Source organism: Fimicolochytrium jonesii, assembly GCF_025526975.1.
Source record: "Fimicolochytrium jonesii strain JEL569 chromosome Unknown EV422scaffold_41, whole genome shotgun sequence".
Lineage (NCBI taxonomy): Eukaryota > Fungi > Chytridiomycota > Chytridiomycetes > Spizellomycetales > Powellomycetaceae > Fimicolochytrium > Fimicolochytrium jonesii.
In genome coordinates this window covers 87,557-111,418 of record NW_026515708.1, presented here as the reverse complement: position 1 = coordinate 111,418, position 23,862 = coordinate 87,557, and the positions used below count along the sequence as shown (strand labels likewise).

Below are 23,862 nucleotides of genomic sequence, written 5' to 3'. Positions count from 1 at the left end.
TCATGCGTTGCAATCTCTCCGCTGTTGTTCTCCTCCTCAAAGCGTCCGGGGTAGACGACGTGATCAACTTTGACTACATGGACAAACCTTCGCGAACATCGATCGTGCGAGCCCTGGAGCAACTCTACGCCCTCGGCGCGCTCTCCGACGACGGCAGCCTATCCCCTCTCGGCAAACGCATGGCCGAACTCCCCCTAGACCCCGTCTACTCCAAAGTCCTCCTCCAATCCACCACCTACAAATGCACAAAAGAAGTCCTCTCGATCATCGCCATGCTCTCCGTCGACCTCGTCTTCTTCTCCCCACCAGATAAACGCGACCAGGCCGCAACTGCCAAGAAACGCTTCCTCAGCTACGACGGCGACCACGTCACTCTCTTAAACGTGTTCAACGCCTACCAGTCTGTGCACGGCGACGCGACGTGGTGCGCGCAAAACTTTGTCAGCCAGAGGTCGCTGAAGCAGGCCGCGGATATCCGACGCCAGCTTGTGAGCTTTGTGGGCCGCATGAAGGATGTAGACACGGAGGCGAGCTGTGGGACGGATGATATGGAGCCGGTTGTCAAATGCTTTTTGAGCGGGTGTTTCCAGAATGTGGCGATGAGGACTGCCGATGGGAGTTATAAGACTCTGGTAGGGAACCAGAACGTGTTTGTGCATCCGAGCTCGGTGTTGTTTTTGAGGAAGGTCGATGCTGTTGTTTATAATGAACTGGTGCGTGCTTTGCTTGTGTTGCGTGGGCCGGATACGACAATGTACTGACGATTCCCTGTTCATTCGTCCAGATGCACACGACGAAACAGTACATGCGCAACATCTCCGTGATTCAGCCGCGATGGCTAGTCGACGTTGCACCACAGTATTACGGCCGAGCGAAAGCAACGACCGCGTAGCCCCGATTCTTCTGCCGAGATCCATCCGTTTTCCTTTGGTCACCTCGCCACATATATTGTACATATCCATCCGCACATTCTATTTATTCTACACTCTAGACAGATAATACTGTATATACCGCCCGGATCCACGTTCATCCATGGGCATCGTTTTCAACAGCTCATATCCCCAAAAATATACACAACATCGCCGTTTCCCTGGTCATCCTTTCAACGCGTCCCGCATCATGATAGAAATCCTCCTCCCGCGCGGCACAGGACTGCCCCTAAACATCCTCAACTGCCCGTCGACGGGTATCTCGTGGGTATAATCGTACCGCAACGCGTCGCGCTGGACATAGAGCGTGCCTGGCTCCATCAAAGCGGTGAAGGACGTTGATGAGTCGGATACTTTGCGGAAGATCATGACCGCGGGAGAGAGGAGGCAGAGACCGGTCACGATGGAGCCTGAGGCCTGGAAATGGGCAAGTTAAGCATGGGTGCCTGTGAAAGACCCTTAGAAAGGGATTTTGCTTGTGGTACCTCGACATTATCCACATGCGCCCTGATCTCCCCATTCTCTGCCAATTCCAGAATGTGCGGATCTAGCCATTGAATCTTCCCATCCGCACCACCAGCGTCCGCAGAAGTTGATCCCACTTCAGCCTCAACAGTCCTCTTCACCCTCCCAAGAACCCATCCAGGTAAATCCTCATCCCCAACATCCCTCACGTCATCTCCGCCTCCAACCCCCACCCCCCAACTCCTTACAGAACACTCCCGATACTCCTTCGTAACCCCATCAAAATGGCCTGCCCAGAACGCCTTCCCGCACAACCGCCGCAGCTTCTTCTCTGCAAGCGTCGCGAGGCGGAATTGCGTGTCTTGACTGAGGAAGTTGGGGAAGATGGTGAGTGAGGATGGTGCCGGAAGGGGGGCGTGGGAATGCGGTGTGAGGTCCAGGTACGGGTTAGCGAGAGTGAGATTGAGGGGGCTGGTGGTGATGGGAGTCGTGATGTGCCGGCGTGTAAGAAGGGCACTGTGTGGGAGCCGCAGACAGCCATGTCGGGCTGCGGGACGTAGTATTCGAGCAGTAGGCATTCTCAGGAACATTCGTCTCCGGAATCAAAGTTCATAATCCTCGGAAGGAGTCTTTGAGACGAGATGGAGTCGTTCCCAGAAACCAAAACGACACGCACGGTTCCGACAGCGCGTCTGCCGATGCCGTCAGAAGAGGGGAGGCTGAAAATAGCAACAGACAACTCGTAGGCTGACCAGTTCCCACGACCAGGCCTGCATACCGGGATATCCCTGACACGGGATACCCGGTCGAGACGGTCCAGACGACGACGTCGCAGCGGTTCCATGTTCTGAATGCCAGGGTAAAGCGGCAATGTGCAGCTCATGTTCTATGATGCTTGGAGTCTTGGATGTACCGGCCGCGGCAAATTGTGAAGCGTTTCTGGCGAAGGGCAGTAGAGTTTCTCGGATATTTACAGGATTGCAGGTGACTGCGTACATTCCATGTCAGAGAAGCTGGTCGGTGTCAGAGAGGCAGGATGGACAACAACACCTTCGCGCAATGCGTCGCAGAGCCCACAGTCCAGCAAACGATTCTAAACGGGCTTCTGGACAATGCCACCGCGGTCGGCGAGCTCTTCACCAGCGCTTCCGTTCTATCCGCGTTACTATCAAACCCCGCAGTCCAGAAGGCCTTATCCAACAACGCAGCCATCCAGCTGGCGATATTCAACAGTCCTGCTGCTCAGGCTCAAATTGCGGCTACAGTCAGCTACACCGTCGATTCTACTGCCTGTAAGCTCGCACCACCTGTTCACCTGTTGATTTGGCTGATGTGGCTGATCTCTTGTCGGTTACAGTGAGATATGGCGGGCCCTCGATAATCATCGGTCTTACTGTTGCTGTTGCTTTATTCAGTACGTGGTGTGGTCGTGGGGGAATTTGAGAGATGCTTTGGGCAGCTTACCTCCTGTGGTTGTAGGTGTCGGAGTCGCAACATGGAGGCTTTTTTCTAAACGGAATGTACGGGGGTATCTACTTTTGGTTACGTCAATCTTGACAGGTACGCATCTCACCGATCAGGCGGCCTGAACGCTCTTTGCACCCCGAGTCTCACAAGTCTGGTTCCTGTATCTTCAGTGATGGATTCCTTGACAGGAGTTTGGGGAAAGTAGGTCCGCCTCGAAAACTCACGCTTCACTCTTTAGTGGTCGGCTTGACATTCTCCACGCGATCCGTAGGGTGAACCCGCCAAGCGCTGTGTTCGGTGAAAGACATGTCGTTGGCTACGTCATGGCACTGCTTGTTGTACCGGAGGTGCGCGATTTCACACTCAATGTGGCTGCTGCTTACAGGTATGGTGTCTGTCCCATCGTAACTATTCGGCGACATGAAGAGGTTTGTATGCGCTGACGCATTTTTCACAAGGTATGCCGCCGTCTACACCGACGAACGCCAATCTCGCGCCGTACTCGTCGCACAGTCCACCATTGCCTTTGCAGTAACGGCGGCTGGAGTAGGCATTGCAATCCCCGACCTCCTACGACAAGGCTATGTCCGCAAGTCTTTCTGGGGTCTTGCAGCCGTACATCCCATCATTTACGTCGCTACGGGCCTGGCGACGTTCACGTATAAGCTACGTGTGGCGCAGAGTTCGGTGAACTCTGCTACAAACAATCGGGATAGCAAGTTGGCGAATCTAGAGATTGCCAATAATCTCATTATGGCTTTTACGTTTGCGGCTGCTATTTCGGGGATTGTGGTCAGTGGTTCTTCAACTCTGCATTCGTGAAAACGACGGAGTGCGCCATCGCTTGCTTACGCATATTCATCTTCCTACCCCAACATCTGGCAGGTGGTGACCTATTACGATGGTGAGTTTCATGTTCCATCCTCTCGTTTGACACGGCTCGAACGGAAACTGAAACCTTCCCCCGCAGTGGCAGCCAGCATCTATGTAATCCCAACAGAAATGTTTCTCTGCGCACTCTGGACCCTCGGAGAAAATTTCTTCGAGGCCCTGGCGAGCGCGCGCCAAACCCTCGTCGATGCAAACTTCATTGACACGCCTAGCTCCGTGCAAGTGAGCCGCATTGCGGCGGTTAAGCAGGTTCAGACGGTGGGAACCGCTGGGCCGAGATCTAGAGCGATGCTGTTGGATGAGGCGTGATGTGTTTTGTTGGGTGGGATAGGAATACGTAAGCGATTGATGGAGATGAGACTTGATACCCGTTTCCGTAGGTTAGGGAGTAGTGTATGTAGACATACCCCTTGGAAGGAGTTACAGTAGAACTCAATTAGACCGGGCGGCACGCCGACCGTTCACAAATCAGCGCCCCGACGGCTTCTTCCACTTCTTCATGTCCCAAACCGAAAAGCAAAAATGGAGGCATCCCTACAACTCTCATTCTCTCTGAAGATTTCTCTCAGAAAGGATAGGTTTGCATTCCCTGCGCTGGCAACCCTCCTATTCCTCCACCATTATCTCGAGCTAACCGTCCTCTATCAACCAGCATCTTCATCCGACCCCTCCCTCTGACCCCTTGCTCCTCAAGATCAAGCTATATCCTCCAGGCCTGGCTCAGAATTTCTCGGACCCGTTGGTTTTGGGAACTCCGAGACGCGTTTTCGCGTTTTCAATGATGACACAGCAAATACTCTGTCAAAATGCTGTCAAAGTTCGCGTTTACGCGTTTGACAATTGACGAAGCTGGCATTCGAACTTTGTGCAGGCAGTGGACGTTCTCCTTTTCGCCTCCTTTTGTATCCGAGTCAGCTCCTTTACCCTCCTGGCCCCTCTTGATTCATTGTTCCCCAAAAACTCTTCCTGTCTGGTAGTAAGGCGACCATAACCAACTTGCATGTCGCGCGTTATTGACAAAATGATCTTTGGGAGTTACCCACCTGCCGTGAGCTTGCTCACAGCCGAGGTTCTGGCGTTCCCGACTACTTCCGGGAGACGCCGAAGCTCCTACGAGCACCTTATATAGAAAGCAACGTAATGGAAAAAGGTGGGATTGCCTGAGGTAGAGACTTGTCTCGAATTTCTACGTGTCGGTCAGGTCAGACACCAACTCCTCGCATATGATGGCGATTCATGCTGGCGAGGACCTTTCATCGATGCGGCGCGCCTGAAACTAATCTTGGGATGGGACTGGTTCTTACGATTCTAATCAGCACGATAATCATCCCGACCGGATTTGAGAGAGAAGGAAAGCGAGAAATCAAGCAGAAGAAGGTGAGGAAGTGTGTATGCAAGTCCGAAGGCACGGTCATCTAACGTAAGGGCCACCGCGCCCGCCGATTTGACCGTCTGCTGCCAAGAACATGCAAGACCCGGATAGAGATTACAAGTTTAGACAGATTACACATTTCGCCGAAGCATCTGCGATGTCATCAACATGTTCTGTTATTTCACTCTATGAAAATCCCACGCAAATGCCGTGAATGCATACAAGTGAGGGTGATACACTGCACAGCTATCTAAAGTCTATGCCCTACGTTCTGCTGAAAGGGTTCGCAAAAGCCCTGTCCACTCACTTCCTCCGCATCACATTAATGCCGGTCATCAGCCAACTCCTCGAGTATCCGAATCAAGTATTTTACGCCGAAAACCGCCCCTTCATCCGGCCCCTCCGTCTCCTCCTCCACATGCGAATGCGCAAAGTCAATAATCTTCACATCCACCTCATCATCATCCCCATAGACCACCAACAACGACGCGCCATACAACCGCACACACGCCTTTTCCAGCACGGCAAGCACCGCGCGCAACGCTGCCGCCACTTTCTCCACCAGTTTCCGCTTCTGCGTCGCGTCCGGTATATCCGCCGCACTGAAGAACTCGTCCACGCCAGAAGGCAATGTCTTGACCGTCAACGCGCGCCCGAACGTGCGATCATGCACCACAGAGGTTTGGTCAGACCGCCGGAACACACGCGTTCCGCAAATCCGCAGCCCCGTCGCCCCGCTAGTCGTGATAGCCGCTTGATGTTCCATTCTCGCCTGTTTGGCGGCGTCGGCTTCAGTGCCGTAAAGCCGCGTGCCGATCTTGATGTCCGCAACGGAAGGGTTGGTGAACGGGCGTAGCACATCCTGCGCCTGGATCACGGCTTTGGTGGTATCGATTTCGCCAGTGGGTGTCGTTGGAGGAGGTATGTCGGCAGGGACGCCTGCATATTTCGGGATGATGGTTTGAAAAGCGACCAGATCGGCGCGCGGGGAATGGAAGACATGTTCGTAGAAATGCTTTTCTTTTATGGGACACACTTTGGCAATCAAGCCGTTGGGGAGGGAGAGGATTTGGCCTGCGTGGCCGGCAATCTGGTGGGTTAAGAGTGTGGGTGCGCCGGTTGTGGCGACTGTGGGTAGGGTGGCGGCCGTAGGGGTTGATGCCGGGGTCGCGGGGACGGCGGACATTGTTTACGGTTCGGGAGCTATGAGTAGGGGGACGCGGACAGGACTTCTCGTGTGATGCTACAGGAACTGGCGAGGGAAGGAGAGAGTTCGAGTAGGTGTTGCTGGGGAATGCTGTGCTGAGTGGCTCAATGGTACAGGATTGGTTTGGAATGGAAGGGGAATGATGTACCGACGTCCAACTCCACCTTCAGGTTTCGGAATTGTTAGTCTGGGCTCAAAAGTCTGCACCCACCCCCGACTAAGTCAGTCGCACGGGCACAGGGATCACGCCAAAACCTCCAACACATATCCAGTCTCTAGACGGGGTTATCCCGTTAACTTCGAACAATACAGGTAGTCGGAGTTATCCTCAAGCCGCACAATGCCGAAGCATAGCAAGTCCTCGTCCATGCACCCTCCCACTCAATCCCCATCTTCGCCCTCAGCAAGTCCTCCTCACACCCCGCCTTCATCCGCACGACCCCAACGACGAGCCCGACAACCGCAGAGCAGTCCTTACTTCTCACCCAACCCCCCTCGGACGAGCAGCAATACAAGTATGTTGGAAGCGGATGCACGCTCCATCCCGACGCCGGCCAAGACTCCAACGCGGCGGGAAACCAGGCGGAGGAAAAGAAGTGCGGGACCACAGGTGGACGATATTGGAGAACATAGCACCGGACTGGACATGGGTGTTGCGCAGCGGGTAATGGTTCGGAGGCGGGGTCAGGCGACGACGGGTGTTGTGAGCCCGTTTTTCATGGTTGATGGGGATGGCGCGGTTACGCGAAGTAAAGGACGAGTAGATTCGGAGGATATTGATGCTACGCGGGCGGCCAAGCTGGCGGCAACGACGACAGCGATAAAGACGGATATGATGTCGCCGTTGGAACTAGATCTAGTCGTCCAAACAATGCCACCGAAGCGGAAGAGGACTACCAAGCGAGGCGCCATACTACCAGCACCGACCTCAGCACCAACATCACCACACCCAACCGACCTCCTTTCCGCAGACCTCCTTTCCGCTTTGCTCTATAAGACCGTCGATTGGACCCCCTTCACCACCGCACCCCTTCGCAGCGTCCTCACAACCTACACACCCCCCTTCACACCTCGGCCTTCGCCACACAACCTCATACAAGAGAACCTACACGCCAATCCATGGGCCGTTCTCGTCGCCACCATGCTGCTAAATTTGACGCGGGGCGATGCGGTGAGGCCGGTTTTGTGGGTGCTTCTGGGGTGGAGTCATGTGCCGGAGGAGTGGGCGGCGGTGGCGCTGCCTGAGGATATGGGGAGCGAATCAGTTGGGGAAGAAGGCTACGTGTGCAGACCGCCATGTACACTCGATGCACTGACAAACCTCTTCCGCCCGCTGGGTCTGCAAAATATTCGAGCAGTAAGGTTGGTGCGCTTGTCGCGGGCATTTGTGAAGTGGAATTTCGGGAAGAACACATCCACCGACACTCACAATGGGTCGACACGGCTACCACCACTTCCCGGCGTCGGCGCCTACGCGCGCGAATCCTACGAGCTGTTCTGTGAGGATGCGGAGCGGTGGCGGAGTGAGGTGGGCGATAAGGAATTGAAGAGGTATGTTGGGTGGCGGAGGGGTGTTGCCGATGAGGAGGGGGAGATGAAGGAGGATGTACTGTAGATGATCCCTCGTCGGCTGTAAGTAGTGCAAGAGGTAGATACAGATAGAGCGACGTGCTACGGAGCTTTGGAGAAAATTTTTTGGAACGAAGGACGAGTGAAATGGGAGTAGCATCTGTTCCCAACGACTATGTGGGTTATGTAGAAAAGGGGCCGAAGGCGAATCGATCGAGAGCGACCGTGCATTGACAGTGGATCCCGTCGAAAAGCCGTCATTAGTCACAAGTTGTCGCACATGTGCAACCTGGGGTCGCCCATGACTATCTATACTATCCCTTATATGGCACTTGATAAGATTTCCAAGTGACCGCCAAGTTCCAACCAAGTTGGGTTGGAGCCTTGGAGGGGCGGTGAGCGAACCATGGGGCAAGCCCAACGTGCGAGGCTTCAAGGCCCGACTCACCCACGATGAGCAAACGTTGCGTGAAGGTGTCCGATAAGCAGCCGACGACGTGAAGACGGTAGACGTACCAAATAGACATAAGCCCAGCTTGCACTCAAACCCTCCGTTGGCGAGAAAGAAACGACAAGAACGACGCCATGAGCACAACTGTAACCAGGTACATAAACCGCGTGAAGCAAGATAAGCTGGTTCCATCTCACCTCATCTGGCCACGCTTGCCAGGTTTTCATATTGGGCCAGCGCCGTCGACACGAATAACTGCGATGCGAGAGGTAAACCACCTCTTGGGCTGGTCCGTACAGCCAGTCCTTCACAGTGCTCTTCTCGCTAAACGCGTTCATGTCTCTTCCCATCGAAAAAAGTGCAATTCCCGTTTTGGACAGTTCTGAACACGAACACCGCTGTATGCGCGGCCCCTCGACAGTGCGTGCTGAATGGAAACAATTATGCCGTGGAAACCTGCGCTCTGCAGTCGCAGAGCCTGATAAAGCAGGGAACTGATGGGTTTCAGGCGTATATGAGGGCGAGGAGGTTTAGCGAGTGAGTATATTTCATGCGGTCGTTTCTTGTGATGTTGTGATTGCTGATCAATCCCCCTCATCAGTCCGGCTTGCACGGCTACCACTCTGTTGGATTCCGTGGACTACTTCCTCGGTAAGTCTCAAGAACTTCTCCGAAAAGTGAAAGCAAAAGCCCTCGTCTAACGAGATCATCAAACCAAACCCACCTCTTTGAAGCCGACGGCAAATGCCACCCCTCCCCGTCCTCACTCCTCTATTTCAACGCAAACTGCACCTCCGGCGTCTTCAACTACTACGACGATCAGAACTGCGCGACGAGCCCAAATACGACGGCCGTCCGGGGTGACTCTAAATGTGTGGACTCGCATCGTGTTTCTACGAAGTGGTTCAGCTCGTTTGATGTCGGATGTGTCGACGGGGGTGCTTTGATGGGCGTGCCGTCTAAACCATTGGGGCCTGCGACGTCCAGTACGGCTACCACTCCCTCTGCGACTGCATCTGCGACGTCCGCTGCAATATCGACTGCAACCGCGGGGCCCGACAACCGGGGAGTGGTTGACCCTGGAAGTGGCACAGTGTTGAAAATCGCCCTTGGAGGTAATATCACCCTCTGAGATGCAATGGCACCGCGCGTAATATCATCCCTCTTCTCCTAACCATCATCGTTGCATATTGCAGTCGCAATCCCAATCGCAATCGTAGCCCTAGCCCTCGCCTTCTTCTTCTACCGCCGCCGCCACCACCCACCAACAAAACACACATCATTTACCCCGCCCGCTGCACACGCCTCCTACCAGCCCCCACCTTCTTTAGCCACACCTATTAGGCCGTTCAGCCCCGGGGAGAGATATGACCCAGCGGATCCATCAGCACATAGCGCAGTCCACGAAGATTGGAGCGTCGGCGCATCCGCAAGTAGTCGGGTGGCGTCCCAAATGAGCACGGACAGCAGCATGATCTCCGGATCTCACGCAGGGCCCTCACAAATCATCCCACCGTGGCACCACCAAGCCCCGCCCAAACGCCAACAGTCCCTCTTCTCCAAATCCACCTACACCGACCCCACCACTCCCACCACCCCCGCCGACCTCCCACCCCCCCAATACGAGACCCTCCCACCCACCGTCCTCTCCTCACAGCCCGTGCAGGAGATCGCGCTCATGTCACATACGCCGACGCAGGAGGATGAGCTGGCGATCGCCAAAGGGGATCTAGTGATTGTCGAGAGGAGGTTTGATGATGGGTGGGTTTATGGGAGCAATGTGTGGACGGGGAAGAGCGGGGTGTTTCCGGGGAGGTGTGCGGGGAGGGGGGTTGGGGTTGGGGGTGATGAGTGAGCGGCGTATGGGGGTGAACTTGTGGAAGGGACAGACAGGTCTAGGACACATGGCGTATTTTTGAGGATGTAATTGGCGCTTAGGCGAACCCGAGCCGGACTTTGCGACGGAGAATTGGACAGACGGTTGTAAGTGTCTCATTGAACGTATACATACATACATAATTACAGGAATACAAGGGTATGGGCGTGAGAAACGGGCCAGTCATTTCCACTCCACCTACAACCCCACCCCACCGCCCAAAAAATCCACATACGCATCCCGTGCCCCCGCAACCGTCTCAAAGCACTCCTCAAACACATCAAACACCTCCGTCCCGCCGTACCGCTCGTACCAGTGCAGATACGCCTTTTCCGCGTACATCCGCTGCGCCTTGGTGTGTACGTCGGTGAGCAGTGTAAGGGCATCGCTGCCGTTGTAGGCGAGGTCGAGGGACCGGAGCGGGGATTTTAGGTCTAGGGCTGAGGGTGGGTGGAAGGGGGGCTTAGGGGAGATATTTGTGGGGAAGGGGCAGCATGTTGTGTCACTCACCAAACATAGACGACCGCCGCACATCAAACCAGTCCGGCCCACACACAAGCCCCAATTTGGCCAGGAGCTTGTCCTCGAACTGGTCGTTGCGGGTCCAGTACTCGGGCCCGATCACGCCGCGGGCTTGGAGGCGGGCTGCTATACAACTGAAGAAGAGAGACATTGATATGGGTGAATCAGCAAGCACATCTCACAACGAGTTGACGGCGGTAGAACCACAGGGTGTGGATGCTTACTGTCGTTTAGATGACCCCGTTAAGGGCGGAATGTTCCGCAACAGGTTCGTCCGGAGGTCGTCCCATCCGACAGCAGCAGTAAGCCTAAAAACGATAAATGCACAGATAAGCATTTATACGTTCGTTCGATACATACTGCGCATTCCATAACTATGGCAAAGGGCAAACCTAGAGTTAAGATTCCCAAGCCCGGGCCCAGACGAGCCCATCGCTCCCGCAACGACCGTCGACGACGCGAAATGCACGATCTTGCATTTGGGCGCGGGGGCGAGCTCGGCTGCTGAGGTCTGGAAGTCTGATGGTGTTGGTTTCCTGGAAGAGATGCGGAAGGGGTTGGTGTGCGGGGGGATGGGAATGATGGGCCGATTGAAGTTGTACGTACTCTTTGTAAACGAGCTTGCCATCCGCGTTCTCGATGGGCGTGATGGGGAGTAGGTGTCCCGCTATGCTGCGCGCGATGTACTCGTTCAAGTCATCCAACGTGATCTTTTCCGTTTTCGTAGCTTCCAACCCGTGATATAGAATCATCGATCGTCAGACCGGAAGAAAAATGCTTAATCCCTGGCGCGAACCAAATCTCACCTTTTCCGACCAGCCCGTACTGTTTGCTTACGATGCTCATGACCGCGTCGTTTGAGAAGATCCCCACCATGTCGGCGTAGCGTTGAACCCAGCCGAGGGATAGGAGGGAGTTGTAGTGTTGCAGGGAGGTTTCGCCCGCTGAGAAGGGTGTTATGCTGTGGGTGGGAGTTTGAAGCATGTGAGACGATAGCTGCCGCTGAAGCGGAAGGAAAGCGAGTCGATGACTACATACCCGTACGACATCAAATTTCCTTTGGGATGAGCATCTCTGTACTCCTCAGCTATCCGCGACCCGAACCCGGCCCCCGTGCCCCCTGCCACGCTGCAACTCCACATCAGAATCATCTTACAACGAATTTCACGCCCCGAAACCCCCTTCCCTAGCCATACCTATGCAGCAGAACAACCCCTTCCCCTCGATCTCCCCTCTCAACCTCTCTCCGTATCGACTCCATCACCTTCTCGAGATGCGTGATGTCCCAGTACCCATGTGCCCAGTTGTTGCCGCGACCGGAGGTGCCGCTGTCTAGGTAGGTTGTTGGGAAGAGAGGTCGAGGAGGGGGAGTTTTGGGAGCGGATGCGGAAGTTGGTTTGGCTGCTGGTGTTGCGGGGGTTGAGGCTCTTTGGTGTTGGCGCCATGTCTGGGAAAAGGCAGGTGATGATAGGGTGCTTAGAGTCCCAGGCCAGATTAAGAGTTGCGATCTTCACGCCTACTTTTCTTTCGGTATCCACAATGATCTGTTTGAATTGCAAGCTCTTATCAACCTTTTCTTTGCCTTTGTATCTGCGAGCCAGGCATCAATAAGTCCTTGGCTCAAGGGGCTGAAAAGAAGAGACAGAGCAACACTCACTCCTGCTCCAGGACTTTGAACAGTTGTTGCCCAACTTGAATGCCACACTATATAGATGTACATGAGTACACTGATTAAATACACAGCGAAAGCCTCTTTTTTCCGGAATGCAGCGTCTGCCCGTGCACGGGGTTACCTGGCCGATTTGCAGTACGATCATCCACGTCTTTCTTGTCGTCCAAAGTACTCAAAGCGGATGTTACTCCTAGTGGAACACAAAGAGCCCGTCGACAAAGGGTTGTCCCTGGACTGCCGTCTCTGTATGTAATTTCCCTGCTACACGCCACCGCAAAGGCTGGCAGACGCTATACTATGTCGTCCGTGGGAAAATGTTCCCAATTCTGCTCAAGTAAAGGCCAAAGCGCTATGTATCAAGGAACGTGGGACGGCTTTCGTGAGGCTGTTGCCGCCCAGGTTACCTCCTATCGATGTAGCCTCCAGCGTAATGTTCACCGACGTGCAGCGAATTTGGTGCCAATTTGGCAGTCGGAGGAACTTCTGCAGACGCGTTGCCCAATGCCTGCCCATCCCCTCCATCCCGCTCCATCCCGATTCCCGACCAGCCCCAACCCAGCATCCTCCAGACATCGTACTGCTGCAGCGAGATGAGTTCCAACCGACGGCCACAGTGTGTGGTCCTTCTATATATGTGGAGAGCACGGAGGTTACAAGGAGGTCTCAAGGACACTTCGAGTCTAAGTCTGATTACGCGTAACCCTAACTGGTGCAGATTACTCATGCGGCGAAAACGTGTCTGTTCCAAGTCACAGATGACGACGGATAAGGGCGCCAGATCTGACAACGGGAACGGGAAACGTGGACCAGCACGTTATTGCAAACGCACTCCACTGGCACCTCGCATCTATCGTCCGTTCCCTCCCCCCTCTTACACATCAAAGACCGGCACCCCGTCTCTCTCGCAGCAGCGTTCCCTAACTGGACTTATTCTCTGCGGCTTCGTGTTTTGTCTGTGCTCCTCCATTTCGCTCTGTTACTTGACGTCAGGTTTAGTTCCCCACCTCGCGCCTTGCAAGCCACGAACGACCTGTTTGTCACTCTCTAGGAAGAAAGGATAACTCTCGCTGATCACCCATCGCACTCACACCACACGCATCAGCACTCCGATATCCGCTGCTTCCGCTAGGAAAGGGCAGCTTCCGCCTGAAGCGTCTTTTGACTATTCACCCGTCCTGCCTGCCAATTCCCGCTTCACAGCCGTAACGTCGTGGCTCCTTCCATATGTCTTACCGAGGAGCAAGGATCCCCAAAAAAATGAACGCGAACGCTGCAGAGTTTAACCCTAGCGGAAACTCGTCTTCTGGAGCTTTGTCTGGTGGGGGCAGCAGCGCTGCCAACTCGGGCAACTGGGGCGATAAGGGCGGAGGCGGGGCGGGAGGGCGACGGGGAAGCGCGGCGTTGTCTGCTTCCACTTCAGGAAACTACGCCGATGGGAATGCTAGAGGCTCCGCCTCTTCTGGCTTTCGCCACATAGGGCCGGGTGAGTGGACCACTAATGCTCCGCATCAGCATCATCATGCCGTTCCTCCGTATTTGGACCTCATCGATGTTCCTATTCCGCCAGGTACGCAAGCCCGACCTCGAAAGCAGGAACAGCGTAGGCAGAACAAAAAGAATGCCAGGAATCAACAGCAAATGGTTCCAGGCTTCCTTGATGATTATCAGCTAGATCCGGCGTTTGGGTCGCCAAACAAACGAGGACAGATCAGCTTGAACCATCTGCTGGGCTTCCAGCTTCCACCGCGCCAGCGTCCCACTCAAAGTCGGGTTGTAAAGCGAAAGAGCAGCGCATATTACGAACCTTACAACAAGGAACGATTCGTGAATGCAAAGTAGGTTATATCTCCTTTGCTCGTCATCCGCCTGGACGCGCGTTCTCACAATCGTCTTGACGGCATCAGCTTCCGGTTCATCATGGACGAAAGCGGTGACTACACCGTCAACGTTTTCGACCCGGACGTCATTGTGAACTGGGAGAGCATCGTCCAGGCTGTATGTGTTTCCGTATTGTTCTGATACTCTCCATCCGGTTGCGCCGAACCGTGTTCTATTAGCCTGTTACCAACGCCACATGAAAAATTATCCAGGTGGTCCCGATCACCAAGCCAGCAAGCTGCCCGATCTGTCTCTCGCCGCCGATCGCCCCGAAAGTGACGAAATGTGGGCATGTGTATTGCTGGCACTGTGTCACGCATTACCTGCATCTTGGCGAGAAGAAGTGGCGCAAATGCCCGATTTGCTACGATGCGATCTACGCGAAAGATCTAAAGCCGGCACGGTTCTCATACTTGCAAGAGGTTGGGAAGGCGTCTGTCAGTCAGCCGGCTAAGGTGGAGATGATTTTGATGAAGCGGGCATTGGTATGTGTTGCCTGATTCATCTCATCCGGTGTATCCACACCTGACAAACACTAAGTTTCATGTTCTGGTCGACAGAACTCCACAATCACACTTCCCCGTATCGCCTACCATACATGGAACCAGGTGGACGGCAAAGCCCCGCCCTCGATCGCCAACGCGAACGCAGTTCCCTACGCAAAGCTGATGCTCTCGAGCCCCGAGTATCTCCAGTCGGAGATCCTCGAGAATGAGCGCCGGCAGTTGAAAGATCTGCTCAGTGAGACGATCAAGGAGGAAGCGGTGGCGAAGGCGATGGCTGGGTCTAGTCGCACCCAGGTTGAGGCGCAGGGTGGGATGGGGAGCGAACGGCCGTTTGTGGAGGTGGCTTTGAAGGAGGTTAAGGTGTGCATGAAGACTTTGAATTGAGATTCGGTAGGTCCGAATGGGTATACTGACATTCCATTTTTGAATCGGTAGGACGCGTTGGATGAGCTGGCTCGCAAGAATACATTGCTTGGCAGCACGCGGAAGAAAGCTGGTGCTGGTCCATCAGGCGATACCCAGGTGCCCGACTTGATACATGCACCGAAAGTGCCGGAACCGTCTGTGCCGACCTGGACCGAGGCGGACCTTGCCGCCCAAGCGAAAAGATTCCAGGAGGAGCACAAAGATGTGGATGCGGCGTTTCCCGACGATGACTTCGCCGAATCTGGGGACACGGAAGAGAAGGAACCGTCGCACGCGGGATCGTCAACCGCGCAAGTAATATCCGACGAAACCCCAAGTTCCACCGAAAGCGCATCCTCGCCGCCCGCCGCCTCTGATCTCCTCGACCGCAAAAAGCAAACCGCAAACCCGTCGAAACCCCCCTCTGACGGGATGTATTACTTCTACCAATCCGTCGACGGCCAGCACCTCTACCTGCACCCATTGGACATCAAGGTGCTCAAGTTCGAGTATGGGGAGTACGAGAGCTTCCCGGATCGGTTGGTCGTTGATGTTATCAAGGTGCAGGAGAGTACCATGAACGAGGATTTGAGGCGGCGGTGCAGATACCTGGGACATATACCATTGAGCTGTGATGTTACGTTTTGCGAGATTGATCCTACGCCGTTGGTTGCGGCGACGACTCGGACCGCTTTTGAGAGTGAGTTTGCGGCAGAACGTTTTGCTGTTGTCGTTTGCGAGACTTTCGGTTTGCCTCCGTGCTGATGAATATTTTTCGGGCACTTTCCGCAGAGGAACTCTCCCAGCGCATCAACAAATACAAAGCGCAAGAGCGCAAAGAGAAACAAGAGCACGACGCTTCCAAACGGATCTCCGTCCCATCCACCAGCCATTTCAACGCCACACCACCCCAAGGCGACGCGCCCTACGCCTCCTCCTGGGAAGAAGACTACGCCGCCCAATTTCCCTCCGCACAACCCCAACCCGCAGGCGACCTTTCCACCTCCCCAACCTACGACCTCCGCGGGGATCTCATCTCCGGCGCCGCTCGCACCACTTCCGCCGCCCCATCCTCCTTCGCCCGCATCGCGGCAACCTCCGCCACCTCCGCCACCCCCTGGACGCGCCGTGCACCCAAATCGTCACGATCCTACAACCTTGAAGATGACGACGACGACTACCTCATCGACGACTATCACGGCTGGACGCTCGATTTCGAGGAGGCGGTCATGACTGACGATCGGCCGATGCGCGGGGGTGATCTCGGGGGCATGGGGAACGGAGCGAATGGAGTTCGTGCACCGGGTGGCGGGCCGAATGCGAATGCTGCGAGTGGAGGCGGAGGGAAGAAAGGGAAGAAGAAAGGGGTGACGTTGGTTACGAATGGGGGGAGGAGGGGGAGGCAGTAGGGTGCGGATGTGGGTGATTAGACCTGGGGGCTTGGGGGTGTGGGGGATGGGAGTTGCGAGTGGTGATTTTTGGGAGGCGGGGGTGAGGGAGGTTGCGTTGTGCATTAGGGGCGTGTTGCGAGTACACATCAGGGACACAAAAAAAAGACGAAAACGGCGATCGGGCATCACAGGACACACTCTCTGCATTGGCTTGCGGGATAGTCTTGGCGGGCCTATGTATCGCTTGGCGTATGGGGCGTTGGTTGGGCCCGGACAGGGGTCCGGTGGTTAGTGGGTGAGGGTGCGAGATGCGCGAGCTTTTTGTTCTCTTTGTGTGAATAGTTCTTTTTGTTTTCGTTTGCTGGTTCATGAGAATATGACATTTTGGGTGGATGCTGTTTGGGATATCAATTTTGTTTGACTTTACGGTCGTGAGATGAGGGTTGGTGGCGAACAATGAGGTTGATCTTGATATGGACATTGATTTCGAAGGTAGGCGTATTGAACGCAAGGCAGGCAACGGGAAACGGGACAAGACAACAACGTATTTTCGAAGGCGATGTGCCCTATGCTAATGTACAAAATATATTCAAAAATGCAAGGTGCCACACGCCTTTATACATACGGACAGCCCCAGATATGGCGATAGAGGAACACCATGGTTGTGAAGCAGCCCCTTCCCATCTCCACCCTCTCTCCAGTACAGTACACCCCTACCTACCGCCGACTCGGGTTATTCAACCGCCCCTTCAATCCCCTCCGTCGCCCGCCGTCCTCCCCCAACAAGGCGTCAATAGGCCCACCCGAAGACGGTGTCTTGTTATGTTTCCCATGTACCTTTTCCTGCACATCCCACTTCTTTTGTTCGACCGATTTGCTGTGCTCTTCTTTCCTTTTCGCTTCTTCGGCGGTGACTTTGGAGATGTGGGCGATGTTGGCATCGATTGTTGTTAGGATCGTCTCGGAGGTTCGACACCTGGTGTGGATCAGATTGCGTGAGACTCGGTTCCCCCACGAAAGTTTCCACCATCCAATGAGTATGTGTACGTACCATGCACTAAGCAGCGCCATAATCTGCGTCGCCTGCTCAGGCCGAAGATCCCTTCCCATCGCAAACTCCACCTCCAAGCACTTCTTGCTCTGGTCAAGCTTCCCCCTGATCAGGTCCTGGTATATCGCGTCGATGATGAGATCTTCCAGTTCGCGCACGTTGGGTATGTCGAGGTATTTTAGAAGGAGGTCGTAATTTAGCGTCTGACGGGGGCAGGGATGTTTAGCACATGTGGGATGGGTGGAAGAGAGATGCACATTATGGGGCACTGACCCTATTGTCCCCGGAGAGCGTGACGATGGTAAGATGTTTCAGCTTCCTCAGTTGTGTGTCGCTGAGAGCAGGGAGGGATGCAGCATTTGCTGATGATGATGAGCGTTAATAACGCCATCTTCAAGCGCATGCAGTCCAAGAAATTCCGTTACCTCGATAATCTCGGTATGTTCCATATGCAAACAGTCTCAGTAGGTTGAGGTGTGGTGCATGGGCAGGGTTATTCGCCAGCTTCGAGGGATCAAACAAAGGAACGGCAAGGAGGTATGAGCACACAAGATACACATCACATAAGCGGTATATAAATGGAACTTCGTTTCTTACATCCAGCACAGAAGACATCTCCAGCAATTCCGAAAACACATAGACGCCCTGGGCATTCAACACATCGGTGATCAACTGGACGGCTGCCGCGCCCTTGGCGTTTTTGGCCAGGAGGAGGTAGGGTTCCAGCCTTGCAGAGGTTGAGGATACGAGGACCGGCTCCGTCATGGCTCAGATGGGCCGTGAGAAGGTTTCAAATAGAGAGGAGTGGAAACTATAGCTACGAAAAAAGCTACGTGGGAACGTCGGTTGCATGCGTTCGGAGTGGGTGGGACTGCGTGCCTGTTGGAGCAGCTTGTACTGTGGCGGAGAACGAAGGCTGGTTAATAGGGCTGTTAACTCGAAACGCTGGCAGTTGGTGCAGGACTGACTGGACCTCAGCGCAATGCCAAATGGCAGGTACAAAAATACCCGTGTCAAGGTGTCATCCTCACAGTACAACGGCACCCCTTAGTAGCCGTCCGCGCTGAATAAACAGACATCTCTTCTTGCAACCCCACCGCCTCTGCACACTCGCTAAAGAAACTTGCTGATCATAGGACGTGTGAGAACCGTCTTTATTGTCCCACCACATACCGTCCGCGATAAAACATGGGTTGCGGAGCCTCTAAACAGGAGCCCAGAATACGGCAGGATGGCGTCGACAACCCCGAACCAGCGCCGAAGAAGGCATCGATTTCAAATGGACCTCACATGTCGGAGGTGACGCATGCTCAGTCGCGGGATGACAAGGACCCAGCTGTTCGCCAGCTCTCCAAGCTTGGTTCGGCGGAAGCGCTCGGGTGTCCGCCTGGGCTCGATGCTACCCCTGCGAATCTTGTCGCACTACATCACAGCCCCATCCAGTTCATTCATAGGGACCACAATGAGTCAAAAGAACGACCGACATTTACCATATCCCCAGAAGGGAAGACTCTTCTGGAAGGGATCCAAGATAAAGTTGCCGTGATAGGGATTGTGGGCACCTTTGGACACGGAAAGTCATTCTTGATGAATCAACTGGTAGGGATCCAGGACGGGTTTGCACTAGGATCAAAATCTCATGGAGAAACGCGCGGAGTTTGGATTTGGGCATTAAAACGCACGGACAGAGGTGAGACGGTACTCCTCCTCGACTTTGAAGGGTTAGCGGACACAGAGAACCCGGACCCTGCATATGATATGCAGCTGTTCACTCTGGGCATGCTCCTGAGCTCGTGTCTGATATACAACTGTATTGCCGGTGCAATCGATGCGAACCAGCTCAACAGCTTGAGGTAGTGTTGTTACCATTCACAGCCTATTTGCCCGCTGCCGCTGATTTCCCATTCCTATCCAGCTGCATCACTCAAATAGCCAAGCATCTTCATCCGAAAAGCCAACCTGAAACTAGTAGTGGCTTTGACATATACTTCCCAAGTCTAGTGTGGGTCCTCAGAGATGCCAATCTGGATCATGAGTCAGTTGACGGGAAAGAGCAAACCGATGATGAGTATCTCGAAGAGAAGCTCAAAGAGGAAGCCGCGTTAGATGACAAGTCGGAAACTGCCAACGAAGTCCGTCGAGCCATCAAAGAGACTTTCAAATCCCGTCACCTTCGGCGCATGCCCAGACCAGTTCATAGCAACCATCAGCTGAAGTACATCGAGAAGGCGGACCCCTTCAAGATCAAGACCATTTGGTACGAGAAAATGGATGAGCTTCGTCGGCTGGTTCTGTCGGTCTCACCGCCAAAAGAGATCTACTCTCCTGCACTTCAGAAAGTTGAACAAGTCAGCGGACCCGGTAAGCTCCGCATTGAGTTTTGTCCATGGCCGCCTTTGCCTGAAAAATTCCCCTTTGGTACAGCATTCCTGGCGAGGGCGCAGACATATATAGATATCTTCAACAGAGGCGATATGCCAACCTTCAGCGACACGTAACTTGTTTTCTTTGTGAATGAGGCATTGATATTCACCCGAGACTCAGCGCTCACATACGTCTTCGGCCAGCGCGTCGCCTTGCCTTCCGCGCGGAATAAACAGACATCTCTTCTTGCAACCCCACGCCCTCTGCACAGGCAACGGCCACCCCAACTATTGTAGTAGGATATGTGCGCCAGAGGCCGCTCTTCAAAAGTGTCTCATTACATCTTTTTTCTTTTGTCTTAAAACAAAGAAATGCCTGCTTCAACTTGCTTCATCAAGAATGACCTTCCACAACTCAGTTGGTGGTTCCTCAGCCCAAACTCTTGACCACCTACTCAGCGCACCCGGTAGATCAGAGGGTGGACGCAGCTTTCTCAGAGCGTACACGGATCTCCTACTTCTCCTAGTAGTACGTTGTTTGAGGGTTGGCGCTATTCAGGACTTCTGCTTGGTAAAAGTCCGCAGTAAGTAGCTATGCGGCTGAACAGACAAGCTAGCGTTGCTCCTCATACCTGGTTTAGTTGTCCCACAAGTCTCAGGTCAGTTGGGTGTGTGTGGTTTCGCCACTCCCAAAAGGAATGCAATAAAAAGGGAAGGCGGAGAAGGAACCAGAAACAGAGACCCGCGGGCGTATGTGAGCGCCGAGAATATGTGAGGGTGGCGTCGTATACACAACATCTCTATGCAGTGTACTTCAAGCAGCTAGAAATTGGGAGAAAAAGCCATGTCAACGCTTGGAGCCAGACTATCCTTGCACCATCAGTGGCATACTTACCGAGTCTCGGTGTGAGCATCTCGACATGTTATACTACAGTACTGCATCCCGCATCGCATACATGTGTACTTTGAAAAGTATCCACAAACCGAGCAGAACTTTCTTGGCGGTTTCACAGACGGTTTCGCTGACACAGTCAAATACGTCGGTATGGGTGGTGGGATGGCCTCAATGCCCTGATGCATTGTCAAGACCGTTAGGTACTGGCCCATCATCCACAAAGCGAGACATTATCTTCACTCAACATACCGAGTCCATTAACAGTGTAGCAAAGTTCTTCTTCTGCAGCAGCGCCCTCACACCACCTCTTTTCTGCTTCTTCCGCGGCGCCTGTCCCACCCCGCTAGCGATCAAGTCCTCGTCACCCTGCACGCGCTTCTTCCGATTATCCAGCGTCCCAAGTCGTGCTGCAGCTTCGTGATGGGCAACATAGTAGCTAGGGCTCCCGTCATCAACGAAATTGTCTTGTTGCAGTTCTTCGATGTGTTTCTGTTGAGCTCGCCGACGCGAGGTCTCGTCGAGGACGGTTGTACGGACGGTGGAGAATCGTTGCCGATCTGGACGGTTTTTGGAGTCAGCTCACATTATGTGAGAAATGTTTCGACAAACAACCCATACCTGTCGATGAAGGAGGCTTAGCGGCTGGTGCGGTCGTCCCTCTCACTTGCAGGAAACCTCTCCGCTTGTCGCCAGCCATTTTTCGACTATGAGGTGTGCTACAATACCCTTCAGAGTATCCTACGCGAGAGGTTGTAGAACTGCGACGCGAGCGACTTACGGAGAGGTCCTCGCAAGCAGATAAAGGAGGGAATTTGGTGTGTTGTATTCCAAGGGCAGTGAGGGTTCGAAATTAGCAATGCTTCAGATGCTCTCCAGGTTCATGGACTTGTTGCAGAATGCCAAAATGCCCTGGGAACAAACTGGGAACAAACGCGAGGGGAAGAGGGGGAAGATACCGGACGGGATGTCTGACGTTGTTTTATCACTGGCCACTTAACGCCTCGAGCTGCCCCGCTGTGAGAGTGACCTGAGCGTCCGGCCCATATTGCGTCCAACTTGTCGACTCGTCTGGCTCGTCGGTTGCCTTCTTTATACGACAGGGATTCTTCGGAGCTGCTTCCCTACAATCACACGAAGTGCGAAGTCGCAGCCGGGAGCGGGGACTCCAGAAACAGTTTACCACTCGAAAAGCATAGCAGCAATGTCGTCAGTAGCTTCAGCGGGTCCAACAGCGACAGAAACGGCCCATGCGAAAGAGCTTCTGCAGAAGCTTGTGGCGCTAGTTGCAAGAGCTTACTATGAACCCCGACATGTAGTGATCTTGGATATCCTGGTCAGAGTGAACTCGTAAGTTCAGCAGCGCTCCCGAGGGAGGGGAAGGTCCTGATAGAAGGGCAAACGTTGCAGCCAAACGGACTAGCGAAGTGGACCAAGCGGAGAGAGGCGGGGCCGTTTAGTGATGGATGCAGGTGTGGAACCGCAACCTTATCGCGTTGACCTCTACAGACAACGAGACGAAGACCTCGCCAAAGCGTTACGAGTGCAAGCCAAAGAGCTGCACAAGATCTGCGGAAAACTGAAACTGGACGGTCTCGTGAAAGTGTATGGCGTCAGTAGCGGGAATACGCATATTTGACGGGCGAGACCTCGGAAGCTCGTCAACCTAACAGATCACCGACAGTGAAATCCGCCACGAATTGGTCGGGCCAGTCATGGAAGGCCGGCAGCAGCGCAAGATTCCCCGGTCGTACTTCTACATCGACTATAAGCAGTTTGTGGATGTGGTCAAGTGGAAGATCTACAAGATCGGGAAGATGATTGAGAAGGAAGTGCAGATGGTACGAATTGGGCGGGGGTCGTCATCCGTCGCCTGGTGTCTGGGAGCTTACGAAGGCCACGTCGCACAGCAAATGGCGAATATGCCATATAAATGTCCAACCTGCCATAAGGAGTACTCGACACTGGACTTTGCGATGCTGGTGAGGGAGCGGATATGCGGAAGACGAGGTTATTAGGTACCCGCTGCTGACCAGCAACGCCGCAAACAGAACAAGACGCATAACATGATGCCGCTATGCGATATCTGCGGGATTGAGATCGTGGTTGGGAAGACGGCGGTGGATTCAGCTGGGGTGAGCGAGAAGTACACCAAGTACGTTGTGGAACAGCAATATACCCTCCATTGCTGGTGGGCTATCTTCGAGAGCAGGAGTCTCACCAAGCATACGATCGCAACCAGATTCATGAACGAAAGCCAACCAATAGTCGACATCCTCAAACAAACCGACCGGCTGATAATACCAGAGTATCTACCACCCCTGCCCTCCCATCGTCCCCTAATCCTCCACTCACCCATCCTCCTTGTACCTTATCCAGATGGGTCTCGGACGCCGACACCACGGGCACGTCATACGTCCCAGGAGACGAGCTAGGGTTCTCGCAGGAGCAGGGGGCGGCGCCGGCGAAGATTGTGGTGGAGGTGGAGGATCGGGGTGAAGGGGAGGATGATGAGGAGTTTGAGGATGTGGGGAAGAAGGAGACGGATTCTCAGGCTAAAGGTATGTACCGAAGGATACGGCAGAGCTGATGCGCATGGGAAAAGTCAGCTGGGAGGAGCCTCACGAATAATTTATTTCAGCTCTAGAAGAATACTACGCCAGCCTTCAAGCAAAGGCCAACGGAGGCGACACAATCACGTAAGTACCCCATCTTCCCCTCCCATGATCCGACTGGATTCTATGTTACGGCGTAAACATTGATGTTGCGAATACAAAGGGGGAAGAGAAGCCGGGACACCGACGACGTTGGGGACGACGAGCGGGACTCGAATTCAGCAGTAACCCCGACCAATGGCGGTCCGGTGACGGTCTTGGACTCGGATGACGAGGAGGAGTTTGAGGAGATCTGAGAGGTGCAGTAGCGGGTCTGATTCGGGTCAGGTTTCGGGTATAT

The 23,862-nt window shown here is 54.1% G+C and overlaps 11 protein-coding genes across 11 annotated transcripts; 6 read left to right on the top strand and 5 right to left on the bottom strand.

The window, feature by feature from the left end:
• Nucleotides 1-1,094: 1,094 nt before the first annotated feature.
• On the bottom strand, nucleotides 1,095-1,972 carry EV422DRAFT_572138 (uncharacterized protein; the record flags this gene model as incomplete). Its single annotated transcript, XM_053073078.1, has 2 exons — nucleotides 1,095-1,346; nucleotides 1,415-1,972. The coding sequence occupies 2 exons, from the start codon at nucleotides 1,970-1,972 to the stop codon at nucleotides 1,095-1,097; spliced, it is 810 nt and encodes a 269-aa protein (XP_052921046.1).
• Nucleotides 1,973-2,430: 458 nt separating this feature from the next.
• On the top strand, nucleotides 2,431-4,061 carry EV422DRAFT_572137 (uncharacterized protein; the record flags this gene model as incomplete). The annotated part of the gene is made up of 8 exons (XM_053073077.1): nucleotides 2,431-2,686; nucleotides 2,752-2,808; nucleotides 2,874-2,954; nucleotides 3,032-3,062; nucleotides 3,133-3,246; nucleotides 3,320-3,653; nucleotides 3,747-3,765; nucleotides 3,832-4,061. The coding sequence occupies 8 exons, from the start codon at nucleotides 2,431-2,433 to the stop codon at nucleotides 4,059-4,061; spliced, it is 1,122 nt and encodes a 373-aa protein (XP_052921045.1).
• A 965-nt stretch (nucleotides 4,062-5,026) lies between these two features.
• On the bottom strand, nucleotides 5,027-6,513 carry EV422DRAFT_547247 (uncharacterized protein). The gene has a single exon (XM_053071588.1). The coding sequence runs from the start codon at nucleotides 6,308-6,310 to the stop codon at nucleotides 5,447-5,449; it is 864 nt and encodes a 287-aa protein (XP_052921044.1). The 5' UTR covers nucleotides 6,311-6,513; the 3' UTR covers nucleotides 5,027-5,446.
• A 908-nt stretch (nucleotides 6,514-7,421) lies between these two features.
• On the top strand, nucleotides 7,422-7,907 carry EV422DRAFT_484449 (uncharacterized protein; the record flags this gene model as incomplete). The annotated part of the gene is made up of 2 exons (XM_053067351.1): nucleotides 7,422-7,536; nucleotides 7,606-7,907. Coding segments are annotated over 2 exons (417 nt in total), but the record flags the coding sequence as incomplete, so codon positions are not given.
• Nucleotides 7,908-8,626: 719 nt separating this feature from the next.
• On the top strand, nucleotides 8,627-9,522 carry EV422DRAFT_332561 (uncharacterized protein). The gene is made up of 3 exons (XM_053066362.1): nucleotides 8,627-8,888; nucleotides 8,953-9,002; nucleotides 9,086-9,522. The coding sequence occupies exons 1-3, from the start codon at nucleotides 8,866-8,868 to the stop codon at nucleotides 9,481-9,483; spliced, it is 471 nt and encodes a 156-aa protein (XP_052921042.1). The 5' UTR covers nucleotides 8,627-8,865; the 3' UTR covers nucleotides 9,484-9,522.
• Nucleotides 9,523-10,347: 825 nt separating this feature from the next.
• Nucleotides 10,348-12,669, bottom strand: EV422DRAFT_332452 (Tubulin/FtsZ, GTPase domain-containing protein). The gene is made up of 11 exons (XM_053066361.1): nucleotides 12,543-12,669; nucleotides 12,407-12,453; nucleotides 12,270-12,339; nucleotides 11,946-12,196; nucleotides 11,788-11,877; nucleotides 11,556-11,710; nucleotides 11,356-11,476; nucleotides 11,142-11,285; nucleotides 10,974-11,057; nucleotides 10,738-10,883; nucleotides 10,348-10,667 (listed from the first exon to the last, which is right to left on the bottom strand). The coding sequence occupies exons 1-11, from the start codon at nucleotides 12,564-12,566 to the stop codon at nucleotides 10,426-10,428; spliced, it is 1,374 nt and encodes a 457-aa protein (XP_052921041.1). The 5' UTR covers nucleotides 12,567-12,669; the 3' UTR covers nucleotides 10,348-10,425.
• Nucleotides 12,670-13,678: 1,009 nt separating this feature from the next.
• On the top strand, nucleotides 13,679-16,619 carry EV422DRAFT_572133 (uncharacterized protein; the record flags this gene model as incomplete). Its single annotated transcript, XM_053073076.1, has 7 exons — nucleotides 13,679-13,904; nucleotides 13,989-14,256; nucleotides 14,326-14,416; nucleotides 14,512-14,784; nucleotides 14,860-15,165; nucleotides 15,241-15,910; nucleotides 16,003-16,619. The coding sequence occupies 7 exons, from the start codon at nucleotides 13,679-13,681 to the stop codon at nucleotides 16,617-16,619; spliced, it is 2,451 nt and encodes an 816-aa protein (XP_052921040.1).
• Nucleotides 16,620-17,318: 699 nt separating this feature from the next.
• Nucleotides 17,319-18,417, bottom strand: EV422DRAFT_501661 (uncharacterized protein; the record flags this gene model as incomplete). Its single annotated transcript, XM_053068208.1, has 5 exons — nucleotides 17,319-17,577; nucleotides 17,653-17,855; nucleotides 17,926-18,014; nucleotides 18,078-18,156; nucleotides 18,250-18,417. The coding sequence occupies 5 exons, from the start codon at nucleotides 18,415-18,417 to the stop codon at nucleotides 17,319-17,321; spliced, it is 798 nt and encodes a 265-aa protein (XP_052921039.1).
• Nucleotides 18,418-18,840: 423 nt separating this feature from the next.
• Nucleotides 18,841-20,150, top strand: EV422DRAFT_510075 (guanylate-binding protein; the record flags this gene model as incomplete). Its single annotated transcript, XM_053068895.1, has 3 exons — nucleotides 18,841-19,505; nucleotides 19,568-20,013; nucleotides 20,077-20,150. 3 exons carry the CDS (start codon nucleotides 18,841-18,843, stop codon nucleotides 20,148-20,150), a joined length of 1,185 nt encoding a protein of 394 aa, XP_052921038.1.
• Nucleotides 20,151-20,906: 756 nt separating this feature from the next.
• EV422DRAFT_501687 (uncharacterized protein) lies at nucleotides 20,907-21,480 on the bottom strand (the record flags this gene model as incomplete). The annotated part of the gene is made up of 2 exons (XM_053068212.1): nucleotides 20,907-21,086; nucleotides 21,160-21,480. Coding segments are annotated over 2 exons (501 nt in total), but the record flags the coding sequence as incomplete, so codon positions are not given.
• Nucleotides 21,481-22,111: 631 nt separating this feature from the next.
• Nucleotides 22,112-23,818, top strand: EV422DRAFT_572129 (uncharacterized protein; the record flags this gene model as incomplete). Its single annotated transcript, XM_053073075.1, has 9 exons — nucleotides 22,112-22,257; nucleotides 22,417-22,512; nucleotides 22,592-22,748; nucleotides 22,818-22,889; nucleotides 22,959-23,062; nucleotides 23,150-23,215; nucleotides 23,287-23,468; nucleotides 23,549-23,606; nucleotides 23,686-23,818. 9 exons carry the CDS (start codon nucleotides 22,112-22,114, stop codon nucleotides 23,816-23,818), a joined length of 1,014 nt encoding a protein of 337 aa, XP_052921036.1.
• Nucleotides 23,819-23,862: the final 44 nt, after the last annotated feature.

Excerpts from the sequence above, each read along its gene's own strand:
- EV422DRAFT_547247 (XM_053071588.1), bottom strand. The coding sequence starts at position 6,310 with ATGTCCGCCGTCCCCGCGACCCCGGCATCAACCCCTACGGCCGCCACC.
- EV422DRAFT_332561 (XM_053066362.1), top strand. The coding sequence starts at position 8,866 with ATGAGGGCGAGGAGGTTTAGCGA. Across the intron at positions 8,889-8,952 it reads AGGGCGAGGAGGTTTAGCGA|TCCGGCTTGCACGGCTACCA; the intron begins GTGAGTATATTT and ends CCCCCTCATCAG. Across the intron at positions 9,003-9,085 it reads TTCCGTGGACTACTTCCTCG|CCGACGGCAAATGCCACCCC; the intron begins GTAAGTCTCAAG and ends ACCTCTTTGAAG.
- EV422DRAFT_332452 (XM_053066361.1), bottom strand. The coding sequence starts at position 12,566 with ATGATCGTACTGCAAATCGGCCAG. Across the intron at positions 12,340-12,406 it reads TTCAAAGTCCTGGAGCAGGA|ATACAAAGGCAAAGAAAAGG; the intron begins GTGAGTGTTGCT and ends CCTGGCTCGCAG. Across the intron at positions 11,878-11,945 it reads GGGGTTGTTCTGCTGCATAG|CGTGGCAGGGGGCACGGGGG; the intron begins GTATGGCTAGGG and ends GTGGAGTTGCAG.